Source organism: Pan paniscus, chromosome 8, assembly GCF_029289425.2.
Source record: "Pan paniscus chromosome 8, NHGRI_mPanPan1-v2.0_pri, whole genome shotgun sequence".
In the NCBI taxonomy this organism is placed as follows: Eukaryota; Metazoa; Chordata; class Mammalia; order Primates; family Hominidae; genus Pan; species Pan paniscus.
Genome location: NC_073257.2, coordinates 101,390,954 through 101,403,726, shown reverse-complemented (window position 1 = coordinate 101,403,726; position 12,773 = coordinate 101,390,954). Strand labels below are relative to the sequence as shown.

At 43.1% G+C, this 12,773-nt stretch overlaps 1 protein-coding gene across 1 annotated transcript; it reads right to left on the bottom strand.

Moving 5' to 3' along the window:
• Window positions 1-217: 217 nt before the first annotated feature.
• LOC100977291 (interferon-induced protein with tetratricopeptide repeats 1B) lies at window positions 218-9,760 on the bottom strand. Its single transcript, XM_055092269.1, is given in 3 exon segments — window positions 218-1,509; window positions 1,512-1,636; window positions 9,726-9,760. Coding segments are annotated over 3 exon segments (1,452 nt in total).
• Window positions 9,761-12,773: the final 3,013 nt, after the last annotated feature.

The window sequence follows — 12,773 nt, the reverse complement described above, 5'->3', positions numbered from 1 at the left end:
GGGGGTCTTATGTCTGGTGCCACAAGGCCTTTCCTGATCACTTACAGGAAAAAGCAGAAGTTGCAGTTGCATGCTACATAACTCAGGCCACACAGCCACATTCCTCTCAAGGCTCAAAATAAGGTAAATTTCCAACAGCTTTAAGTTTGCATTATTTAATTTCATAGTCATTCTATTTAGTTATAAGACCATTAAATGGATAATGGTGACCTCTATGTTAAAATATAGGGTTCAGGTCAGCAGCCAGCCTCAGAGCCCTCTCATAGCACAGCAAAGCGTCACTTACTTCTCCTTTCAATTTGTGGATAAGCCCAAGAAGGCTGACACTTTCCACAACCCGTACATTCTGGTGAATACATCTTTTAGCCAATTTCTCTAAAGCATTGAGAAGTTTTTCCCTGGAATGGGACATTTTTTCTATTTTCAAACCTTTTAAATAATGGGTAATTGCTTTATCTTCAGATTTCCCATGATGTTCTTGGAAACAGCCGTAGCGGTAATGAATCTCTTGCTTTAGCTGATCTTCAAAGATCTTCATGCGTAACCCTTTCTGAAAATGTTCCTCAGCCTTTCTGTGGTGGCCTATTTCTGCATACGTTTCAGCCAGGTCAACATAGGCCATCTCAAATGTTTGCTTTAACATTATAGTCTTTTCAAATTTGCATATAGCCAATTGAACCAATCTGTCCACAGTTTCCCTATCTTGCCCTCTAGGCTGCCAGTTTGTAGCTTCCTTGATTTGGATCATTTGTGCCCTGTAGCAAAGCCCCATTTGGTGATGCAGGAAGGCAGAAGTGGGTGTTGTCTCCAAGGCCATTTTTAAGAGCTCAAGAGCTTTATCCACAGACCCTTTTCTTCGATAAAACTTGGCTGCATATTGAAAGACATAGGCCTGTGAAGATATACTGGTCAGAGCTTCTTCAATGTACTTTTCTCCTTCAGCTTCCTGTCCTTCATCCTGAAGCTTCAGGGCAAGGAGAACCCTAATATATACATCATCTGGATTTAGCCTGACAGCTCGTTTTAGGACGTGCAGAGAAAATGCCTTATTCCTCCCTGATGCTATGTTAAATTTATCCAGGCGATAGACGGTGATTGCGTACCCAGTATTGAATTCAGGGTTTTCAGGGTTCCCTTCCAGAGCCTTTTCAAAGCAGGTCTTGGCCCGTTCATAATTCTTTCCTCCACACTTCGCCAAGGCCCATCCTTCCTCACAGTCCACCTCTGGACACTCCATTCTATAGCGGGAAGGATTTGCAAACTTCTTGCAAGTGTTCTCCACCTTGTCCAGGTAAGTCTGGGCTTCTGCCAATCTGCCCATGTGGTAATACACCCAGGCAAAGTTGCCCCAGGTCACCAGACTTCTAATATCTGCTTGGTTGGCATGTTCTTTCTGAATTAAGTCTTCAGCCTTTTTCAAGCTGACCAGGGCTTCCTCATTCTGGCCTTTCAGGTGTTTCACATAGGCTAGTAGGTTGTGTATTCCCACATTGTATTTGGTGTCCAGGACTGAATCTCTTCCCAGATCCTGTTTTCTAAATCAGGAATTTCAGGAGCTTCAATTAACAACTTCCATGTAAAGTGACATCTCAGCTGAATCAGGCTGTCTTCAATAAGCTTTCCATCAGATTCTTCACTGTAAAAATAGGCAGCAATTAATTACATTTTGAGAAAGTATTCGGTCCACTGAAAATGAAGCCAGCACTTCAAATAGTCAAATATGCTCTATCCTAATTTCCCTGCCTCCATTATCTGGTGCCCCTCTGGGTTCTACAGTCATGTCATTAGGAAAGAGAACAGGTTGACATAAAAACCAAGGGGAAATGCTAATCATCTTGTAGTGCCAACAGATAGGTTACATGAAGTCTAAAAGTCAATTCAAAAGAGGTTAATTCTGCTAACATCAAAATAATCTCAGCACCACCCTCAACACTGCAAAACCTGTCTTCTTTCTGCTTCCTCCCGACTTTGCAGTCCATGACTAATGCTGTCAGAAGAAATGTGGAGAGAGGGTTCACAGGAAGGTGGGTTCCTTACTCATCTTTTTCATGTTCTCAACACGTAAACACATTTTGGTTTTCTCTCCTCCCATGAAGGGTTCTGAGTAAAATATGAGAGCCAAATACGGTTTCAAATGCAGGACTTCATGAATGCTCAAGCCAGGTTGGAGAATGTGGTAGGGTTTCTAACTCCTTTGCCTGTGTGAACTTACTCAACCAATCCTAAATGGAGGGGTTCCAAGTGGGTGGAACCACCTCACAAGGGCAGCCTTACTGATGGGGACAGAAGAAGAGGCATGAATGAACATTACATAGGTAAGATGTGTCTCTTTGAAGAAGTGGCAAGTCCCACTTTTGTAAGTCAGTGCTCCTGACATCAAGTAACCCTGAAGCCTAGTGGAGGACAGGCTATAAAATCTCAACAATTGTAGTAATCTCTCAGCCACTCATGAGGAAGAGAGAATAATATGAAGTCAGTGGGACCAGAAGGGTTTTTTTCCCCAATAGTTCACGCTCCTCTGAGGTGGAACTGAAGTCCTAGTCTCCCTATAAGAACATGAAGGAAGAAAAAGGAATTTGTCCTTAATAGTTGAAAAAGTGGTCCTCACATCCTATGTAAGTATATTTACCTCTGTGTTCTAAACTAATTACTTTACAGTCTATACTTGACATGTTTTCTATCCATTAGGCCCAAGGAATGATTTCAGAGAGGACCATTATGAAATTTTCTCTTACTCTCCATATGGCAATGTATAGCAAAAACAATTTTTATATAAATCCCGACTCAATATAACCATAATATAATATAATCATAATCTAATCACAAAAAATGGATGATGAAACATTCTTTTTTGAAAATAAAGGGAAAGAAAAAGTTCACGGCCAGGTGTGGTGGCTCACACCTGTAATCCTAGCATTTTGGGAGGCCGAGGTAGGCAGATTGCCTGAGCTCAGGAGTTCAAAACTAGCCTGGGCAACATGGTGAAACCCCATCTCTACTAAAAATACAAAAAATTAGCCAGCGTTGTCCCAGATACTCTGGAGGCTGAGGCACAAGAATCACTTGAGTCTGGAAAGTGGAGGTTGCCATGAGCCGAGATCATGCCACTGCACTCCAGGCTGGGCAACAGAGCCAGACTCTGTCTCAAAAAAATTAATAATAAAGAAAATAAAGGAAAGGAAAGAAAGGAAGAAAGGAAAGGATTCACAAGATAATGAATAGCACCACAAAGTTGGGCAGAGGATACTCAGGCTTATGACTGCTGCTTTGAGCACAGCTGGCAGCTCAACACAGCCCTCACTTTTCCCTCAGAGTCTCCATCTAAAAAACTCCCTACTATGCTTAGACCCTCCTTGAGTGCATTCCTGCCCACAATCCCAAGCCATATTCTCCATCCTTGAGTCTGTGGAATATGAGAGTCCTGGCATATTGCTTTAGGATAGGACTGTATAGTTGACTGCTGAGATGAGGAGTCCCAGAAATCTTCCTTCCAGCTGTGGCCCAGGAAGATTACCCAATGAAACCTGTGTGTGGGGGTGTGTGTGGGACATATGCTGGGTGGGTCAGGAGTAAGTAAAATCAATATTGTGCTGAAGAATGCTCACTGAAAATAGTCACCACCCCTACAGAAGATGGAATCAGGAAGAGTTTTTGACCCAAATCGTCCACTCATACCCAGTGGAGCTTGTGCTATGATGAGAACAGACACTACCCAGGGAAAATAATCCACACAGACTTCCATTACTCTAGAGCTGCTGGAATGTTTGAAGATAAGCCATTCCAAGCTTTCTAAATATGTACCCAATCTCAGCATCTCAGCTGCTAGCCCACCCAGCACATTTGTGAGCAGTAGAAAGAGATCAGTCTTCCTCTGAGTGATCTAATCATGGCCATGCATTGATAGGTGGAAAAAAGTATACTAGATTTTTGCTTTCACTGAGATTGTAGAATTTCAAGTGCACAATTTACACAATCTTACAAGGCTGCCCTGCCAAGTTCCAGAAGAGAATTATTGCTCTTTCTTATAGGTGGTTGTTCATCAACATGTATCTTCTTGACTTGGGCCCTGGGAAGACTACGGAGTAGAATATCACCCTAGAGGTGTCCTCACTCTCTAAAATGGAAATGCTGAGAGCCTATAGTCCTCCTTTTATCTGGTGAGCATACAGAAAGTGCTGTTATTAGTAGTATACATATTATCATTAAATTAGGCCCCAGCGTGGTGGCTAATGCCTGTAATCCCAACACTTTGAGAGTCCAAGGCAGGTGAATTGCTTGAGCCCAGGAGTTCACGACCAGCATGGGCAACATAGCGAAACCATGTCTCTCAAAAAATACAAAAATTAGCAGGGCCTGGTGATGCACACCAGTAGTCCCAGCGACTTGGGCTGAGGTGGGAGGATCACCTGAGCCCGGGCAGGTGGAGGCTGCAGTGAGCTGTGATCATGCCACTGCACTCCAGACTGGGTGACAGAGGGAGGCCCTGTCTGGAAAAAAAAAAAAAAAAGATGAGTTTGTGCATGTATGTAGTGACCTAATCCCTGTATGCCTGTGGCAGACAGGGACTCGTCACCATATTTTGTCAGGCATTTCCCTGGATCTTGTCCACTTAAGCTCCACTTAAGCTGTCTTGATCAATAAGCATGAATGGAAGGAGGAGCTCAATCTGCTCCTCTGTCCCTGAACCAGTGGGATCAGGAGGATTTTGATGTGGGCATTATTCAGTCTGGGATAGTCCAGATTCCCCTTAGGCCACCTCAGGTCAGTGGCTTCTAGAAACATACGCACAGGCCATTGCAAAACCTCTCACATAGACTAGCTACCAAGGCAGCAGGGAATGAAAGGCTTGCTTTCTGTCAACTCCACAGATGCAGACACAACTAATACCTTTTGTTTTTTGTTTTTTTTTTGAGATGGAGTCTCACTCTGTTGCCCAGGCTGGAGTGCAGTGGTGCAATCTCGGCTCACTTCAAGCTCCGCCTCCCAGGTTCACGCCATTCTCCTGCCTCAGCCTCCTGAGTAGCTAGGACTACAGGCGCCCGCCACCACTCCCGGCTAATTTTTTGTATTTTTTAGTAGAGGCGGGGTTTCACCTTGTTAGTCAGGATGGTCTTGATCCCCTGACCTCGTGATCTGCCCATCTCGGCCTCCCAAAGTGCTGGGATTACAGGCGTGAGCCACCATGCCCAGCCACAACTAACATCTTATGACCAGGAGCCCGTTATATTAAAAAGAAAGACTTGGGTACTCTCGTGGTGAATTTTTTTGCAATCCTTCATTTATAATTTCTTCTCAAGACAGGTCTACATGTTTGCTAGAAAGGGATCTCAAAAGAGCAGCCCTTTTTTCTGTAAAGTTCTTCCTCTCCCACTGACTGCAACATCAGATGGGAGAACTCTAGCAGGTCAGAATACTTTTGAGTGAAAGCATTTTCTGCAGGTCACCAGTTCTAACTACACCAGGAAAAAAAGAAATATATATTTTGTGGAACAAACATATCACAATGCCTACAAAATTTCTTATTTTCTAACATCTAGTATAGTGGTTTTTCAAATTTTAGCAGGCAACATGATCACCTGGAAAACTTATAGCACACAGATTGATGGGCCCCACCCTAGAGTTTCTGAGTCAGCAGGTTTAGGGTAGGGCCTGAGAATTTGCATTTCTGCTGCCTTCCCAAGTGATGCTGATGTTGCTAGTCAGGGGACCACACTTTGAGAACAGTTAATTCAGTGAAAAGCAAATTTCATAGTAATCACAATTTCATAGTTTCACAGTAATCGCAAAATTTGACTTGGTATCAAAAACAAACAAACAACAGAAAAACGGCCATCTCTGAAAGTAGCTTCTTTTTCCCACGTGAATTTAACCAAATTATCAAATAAAAATAGCTGCTTCTTCTCACCTGGATGCCTAAAAGAGTATTTTGTATATTAAAAGGATCTCAATGCTCTTGCCCTGACTGGTCCCCGTGCCAGTCTCCTGTCTAGGCTCAGGCCTCTGTTCCCTGGTGAACAGTCTTTAAGTGTTGCCTGGGTAATTGTCCCTCTATTAGAAAGTGCTACAGAAATGACATCTTTGGAAATAAGATTGCTTTCTCGTTTATTTCCTTAAGAGCATTGCTGCTTTTATTAAGCCAGCTACCCTTACTAAGCGAGCTCTGTAACAGGAGTTAGGAAACTTGCCTCTACATATATATCTCATCTTGCCCCTCTGGATCTACTTTCCTACATTCTTCACCATGCTCTGTGCTTGGAAGCTGACTCTATGGACTTTATTAACTCCAAAACTCTTTTATTTTTTACTTTCTTCTGGGGTTGGCCCACTGGGGAGCACCAGCCAGATATTAAATTGCAGGAGGAGGTGAAGGTCGTGGAATTAATTCCTAAGCTCCCACTGTGTTCTGCTTGAGGTTGTCAGTGATTTTTTCACCAAAGGCCTCTTGAGAAGCCCCTCCCCTACAGCTATAGCTTAGAGTCTCCTTGGGTCTGGTTCTCTCCTCTTGCTCCTGTAGGCCCAGGGTTATCATGTTACCACTGTTGTAAACCAACACGCCTCTTCCCGCTGCCCTGCAACCAACAAGCACCATTTCCTGTTGATTTCCCTAAACTTTGCCCATATCGTCTTAAATAGCCCCCTTATTAAACTCTTCTTGGTTATCATGTTGAGGGTGCCTATCAGGGTCAGAACCACCAGTGGGACAGCTCCCTTAGGAGAAGGCCTGTCAAAAAATTGGCCCTTAAGGAAAGTTTTAGAATTTCAAAGTGTGCAGAAATAAGGTCAGTGAAGCAGAGAAAGCCTTTACCTCATGGTGCTATGAAGATAGCAGGTGATCTGTAGGGCTTTGGTTCAGGCTTGGAGGCTCCTTCAAGGTTCGTCCACAGAGTTCTAGGGCTTCTCAGATAAGCATGGTGCTTATATATGGGAGGTATATCCAGGCAGTTTTTTACACCCTTGATGCCTAGTGAATTGGCAGGGTGAAAATGATACAGAGAAATAGGGCTGTCTCTGCTTTGATTACAAATACATGCTGAGTTTTGGCAGCTAAGAGGATGGGTGTGTGAGAGGCAGTTTTGATACGCAAATTCCCTTGCTGGAGTCAATGTGGTGTAGGAGATAGAGGATAACTGGACTTTATGATGACATTCAGTGTTGTGGAAAAACCAGTGGCAGACAGGAACGTATATTTTTGTGAATCATGTCAGACTCTGTTGTCAAACTTGTTACTATCACATGTATCCAGCCAGGTGGTTCCAGGGACGTCTACAGTGGAAGCTCCTTAGACCAGGGTCAGTGGTTTGTGCCTAAAAGAATACTGTAGAAAGTCATTGTCAATTTGTGGAAGAATGAGGTTGCAGATGGTTAGGTCTTCTTCTGTGGGGCTGTGTTAGGCAAAACAACTCCTCAATTTTGAGATATTGGTCTATAAGAAGGGTCCCATACTGGTTACATCCTCCAGCAGCATTTGCATTACTGCCAACCCTGGCTATAGTGGAGCCTATTCAAGCATATTGACTGTTTTGATGATCTTTACTGTTCACCATTAGTGGTTCAAACAACAATGTTTGAGCTGGTCAGTAGAGAAACATATGCAATGTAGTCAGAGAATGTGATGGGGTCATGGGGGTTAAAAATCTAAATCCAAATTCACATAGTTCTTCTGAGTTGTCCTTATGTTTCTTCTGTTTCTACTATTTTGAAGATTATCTGTTACAAAGCAACAACCATCAGAGAGTCAATCAAACAATGTTCACATATTTAATGAAAAATTTATATGATCCCAAGGCTGATGTAATTGCCCACACAATTAGCAGAGAAAAAGGAAAATTTGGAAAGCTGCTATTCTGAATTCCTCTTGTGAATTGTTACAATGTCATCCTGTACGTTTCTGGATCTTGGTTTTGTAGGGGTAGTGCACCAAGATAAGCAAAAGGGCAAAGACTGAGAGCGATTTCCCTCTGAGTGAGCATTTCAAGGTAGGGTTATTAACTTCATTACAGTCTTCTCATAATTACCAAATGAAACTGTAGCCTCGCTGTGCTATTTCTTCTTTGTCCTGGGCCTGTAACTAGACTATATTTCCCAGGCTCCCATGTGGTAAGGTGTGGTCATGGGCATGGGATGGGAGGCTGTCAGGAAGCAGAAATGATTCTATAATTGGGTATCTTAAATTGTGTCTGGAAAAAGAGAAGACTAGACCAAGGTGACAGATGTAATTTGAAAGGAAGCAGCAGTCATTCGTATTGGCCAGTTTAAGGGGCTGCTTGATTATTTTCGAATCCAGTTGGAAAATATTCGTATTTTTGTCTGCACTCAGACCTGATTACAGAGTGGCCTTGTATTTTGTCTTGACCCATCATGGTCACAGGTGTTAATGATGCTCTCAGATGTCTGGGGCAGCTCTTCTCTTTCTTTTCAGGGAACTTCTGAGTTACTGCTCCAGTTACTGCTCCTGACCTTTCTAAAGCCAAAAATTATATAGACAAGAAGGACTACCCAGAAAAGGAACGTCAAATAAGATCTTATGCATTCACAGTTGAAATGAGAGCAGATATCTTAGGAAAAGAATATGCTTAAGAAAGAGTATAGTATATAATCTCTCTCTCTATGTGAATTAAAAACCCATCTCCACGTCTATTCAAGGAAGGATTTAGGCAACTTGAGATAGACCACATCTCCCCATTCGCATGAGACAAGTTCCTAGAAGAATGTGCTGGACCTCTTGACTTCTTCTTTTTTTTTTTTTTAAGATAGAGTCTCGCTGTATCACCCAGGCTGGAGTACAGTGGCACTATCTCTGCTCACTGCAACCTCTGCCTCCCAGGTTCAAGTGATTCTCATGCCTCAGCCTCCAGAGTAGCTGGCACTACAGGTGTGCACCACCATACCCAGCTATTTTTTTGTATTTTTAGTAGAGATGGGGTTTCACCATGTTGGCCATCCTGGTTTCGAACTCCTGACCTCAGGTGATGCACCTGTGTTGGCCTCCTAAAGTGTGGGATTACAGGTGTGAGCCACTGCACCTGGCCCGTCTTGACATCTTACAAGCACAGGATATCATTTAGATCCATGTATTCTTCCATAAACCCACCAAATCTCAACATTACTTAAGTAATGAGAATCCCCATTTTATTCCTTGAGTATACTCTAATAATAAAAGTAGGCAGAAAAATTCTCTAAGCATAATGACAGCACAGAAATGGAGGTTAGAACCATTCAGGGGAATGAGGGAAAGGAAACTAGGCCCACGTAGCCCTGCTGTGGAAGACCAAGTTTGCTGAAAGGGAAGAATGATTGTTAGTCAAACATTGTTTCATCTGGGGTTGAGCAAACCAAGGCCATTAGAAAAAACCTTCTACACCTGTCAGGTGACAGAATCACCTGATGGAGGGGGTTCTGCACAGATATTTGCCATCTTGTTTATTTTGGGGCTGTGTACTCTGAGTATAAGACAATAGCACCCCATCATAGAACAACCATTATTCTATATTTGGGGCCAATGGGATGTTTTCTTCTGAGGTTTCCTTTCTTGCTCTGCAGCTTGGGCATAATGAGAACTATTAAAACCCTTTACCTTTACTTGTCTTTGTGCGCACAAGATGATGTTGCTCAGTAGTGAAGGCCACCTGGAATCAGACTACCTGGGGTCATTAATGGACTTTGCTGCTTACTGGACATGTGATCTTGGGATAGTTGGTTCACATTTCTAAGCCACATTTACTTACCCATGGAATCGGAATAGCACTAGGACGTTCGTCATGGGGTTATGTTGAGATGAAGTGGGATATTGCATGGAAAGCATGTCTCATTTAACAGCATTCAGTAATTGTGAGTGTTGCTTTCACAGTGTGGGACAAGTCCCCTTATCTGTGCAGTCTGTGCTGACCATTAGCTGGAGCCCTTCCCGACTACAATTTTTCCCAGTGGGCACTGAGAGAGAGGTGTTTCATGTCATATCTGACTGTGCAGCTGCTGAGATAGGGGTGTCCTGTTCTGAGCTTCAGGCCAGGGCAATCTACATATTCCCATCTCAGGCTCAGGTCAGGGAGCCCTGGCCATATCTACACATAGAGCCCAGCAGTACCTCTTGGGCAGCAGGCATTCAACCTCTCCCTAGTGAGGATGGACCTGTGTAGGGGGAGAAGAGATTTTGGAATGGGACTCATTTCCTCTCAGCTCTCTCTCTCCAGTTCTGTATCAGATGGGAAGCTTCTAGGAGACCAATTGTGTTTTCAGATACAAATATCTTCTGTAAGGCACTAGCCCTGACTCAACTCTAAAAGGGATAGAAACATAAGCAAATACTGAAATGAACATTAGGAGAGCTGCTTACACTAAGAGTAGTATGACTTTGGAATTTTCATGCATAAAATTATTGCTAGTAACAGCGTGTCAGAGAAACAGAGTGAGTGTTTGTCATGTGGTCACTGAATTTGGCAGCAGTCCTGGTTCTGTGAGGCTCTGGTTCAACTGATTAGATATTCAGGATCTGGCCCATTGTGTCCTTGGATAAATACAGCCATGAACCACACAGGACAGAGCAACAATAAGGAAACAGCCAACACATTGTGTAAGAGAGAGAGAGAGAGAGAGTGTGTGTGTGTGTGTGTGTGTGTGTGTGTCTACGAATAGGAAAAAAACAATGGAAACTAGAGAGGGAAACTCATTTCTAATGGGCAGGATGCCTACTTGTAGAAATGAAACTTAAGCATTGGAGAAATAAAACTTAACCACTATCAACATTCCAGAACCAGCTCTGTGTTCGACGAACTAGCAGAGTGAACTTGATTTCACTTAAACACTGAGTTTCCTCATCAGGTATAGAAAAAGGTTGGCCTTGAACAATGGTTTACAACCTTGGGCTGCAAGGTTGTAAAATTCCTTGGAAGTCTTTTAAAAATGCAGATGCCTGAGCCAATCTCCAGCCCAATCAATCAGAATCTCTGGAAGTGAAGCCCAGGCATGAGTATTATCAGTAAGTTTTCTGAAAAAAGTAATCCCAAAGCGACTTTTTTGTGCATGGTTTAAAACCACTAGACTAGATTTTTGCTACTCAGGATATGGTCTGTTACAGTGGCATCCTCATCTACTAAAAGCCCAGAAATTCAGAATATCAGGCCCCTCCACAGATCTCCTGAATGAGAACTTGCCTTTTAACATGTCCAGATGATTTGTTGGTACATTAAAGTTTCACAGATACTTTTCCAAATGATCCCTGGATCCCTTTCAGGTCCAAATGCTTTGGATCAGAGACTAATTCCTAATAAATACCTATCTTTCTATGAGGCTCTGAGTCTAGAACTTTATTTTTCTATGCTTTGGTTTCCCCTTGTGCACCTTAATAATCCATGCAATACCAGAAAGGATGTAGGTCAAAGTGCACTGATCTCTACAGAGAGTGTCTGATGTTTGCTTTTGAGACTACTCATGTTTGCAAACTCGCACCAATCATGTCCACAGAGAAAATACTCAGCTACTAGGAACTTCTCCGCTCTGAAAGTCCTGGTAATCTTCAGACCACCTCAGGGGGCCTTGATGGCTATCTTTGGGCTACTCTGATTTACTTTTCTGGCTGACTCCCACGTGTTCCAGTTTTTTGTTTTTTTGTTTTGTTTTGTTTTGTTTTTGAGAGGGAGTCTCGCTCTGTCGCCCAGGCTGGAGTGCAGTGGTGCAATCTTGGCTCACTGTAAGCTCTGCCTCCCGGGTTCACGCCATTCCCCTGCCTCAGCCTCCCGAGTAGCTGGGATTACAGGCACCCACCACCACGCCCGGCAAATGTTTTTTGTATTTTTAGTAGAGACGGGGTTTCACTGTGTTAGCCAGGATGGTCTCGATCTCCTGACCTCATGATCCGCCCACCTCTGCCTCCCAAAGTGCTGGGATTACAGGCGTGAGCCACCGCGTCCGGCCCCACGTGTTCCAATTCTAACTGAATTTCTGTGCTTTCATTGTTTTACATGTCAAATATTCATTCACCTGGAATTGTCTATATAAATTGTAGGAAACATTTACATCACTGAACTAGACTCAAGATATTTCATAGATCCTATAATGTCTATTGGAAAAGTCCTCAGGTTCCCGGAAACAAGTTGTTTTTAGACTGTCTGAAGTATCTTGGGACTTGAAAAGTCCATGTCTATAAAGGAAATGAGAAGAGGTGAAGATGTTTTCTAGATGCAATTGAAATTTAGGATTATAAATTGAGCTGAAAAAAGAAGTTCAATGCCATTCCCATGGTTCTGGGAAACCCACAGAGGTTTAAGGAACCTGCGATCCAAACATATTGTTAGCATGGCCAAGGCAGACTTCATTGCTCTAAGCTCCTTGTCCATTTCTATAATCAGCAAGCTATGAATTATCATTAGGTACAGGCCAGGTACTCTGTTGGGACACATAGGGCATGTTTCCTCTTCTCAAGTGACCTGTCATGTAGCAGGAGACAGATTGATAAGCGCTTAATTTGCTTTTAATAAAAACAGTACACATTGGTTGCTTTGAAATAACAGAGAATTGGATGTTTATCTCTTCCTGAGGTTCACGAAAAACTTCCTCAGTTAACTTTTGGTCTTTAACCTGAAGTGTTTGGCAAAATCATAATCCTGTTGTCTCCCCCACTGGAAGAATACTTCCAAGACTGTCTAGTCTGTGAGCAGGTCTGACCCCAAAGGGTCCCTGTGGCTACTCTTGCAGTGTGCAGTGATGCTGGCTGCACACACTAGGGGAAAGGCTTTGGTCTAGGACCATAAACCTGTTCTTGTATCTCAAGTCATGGT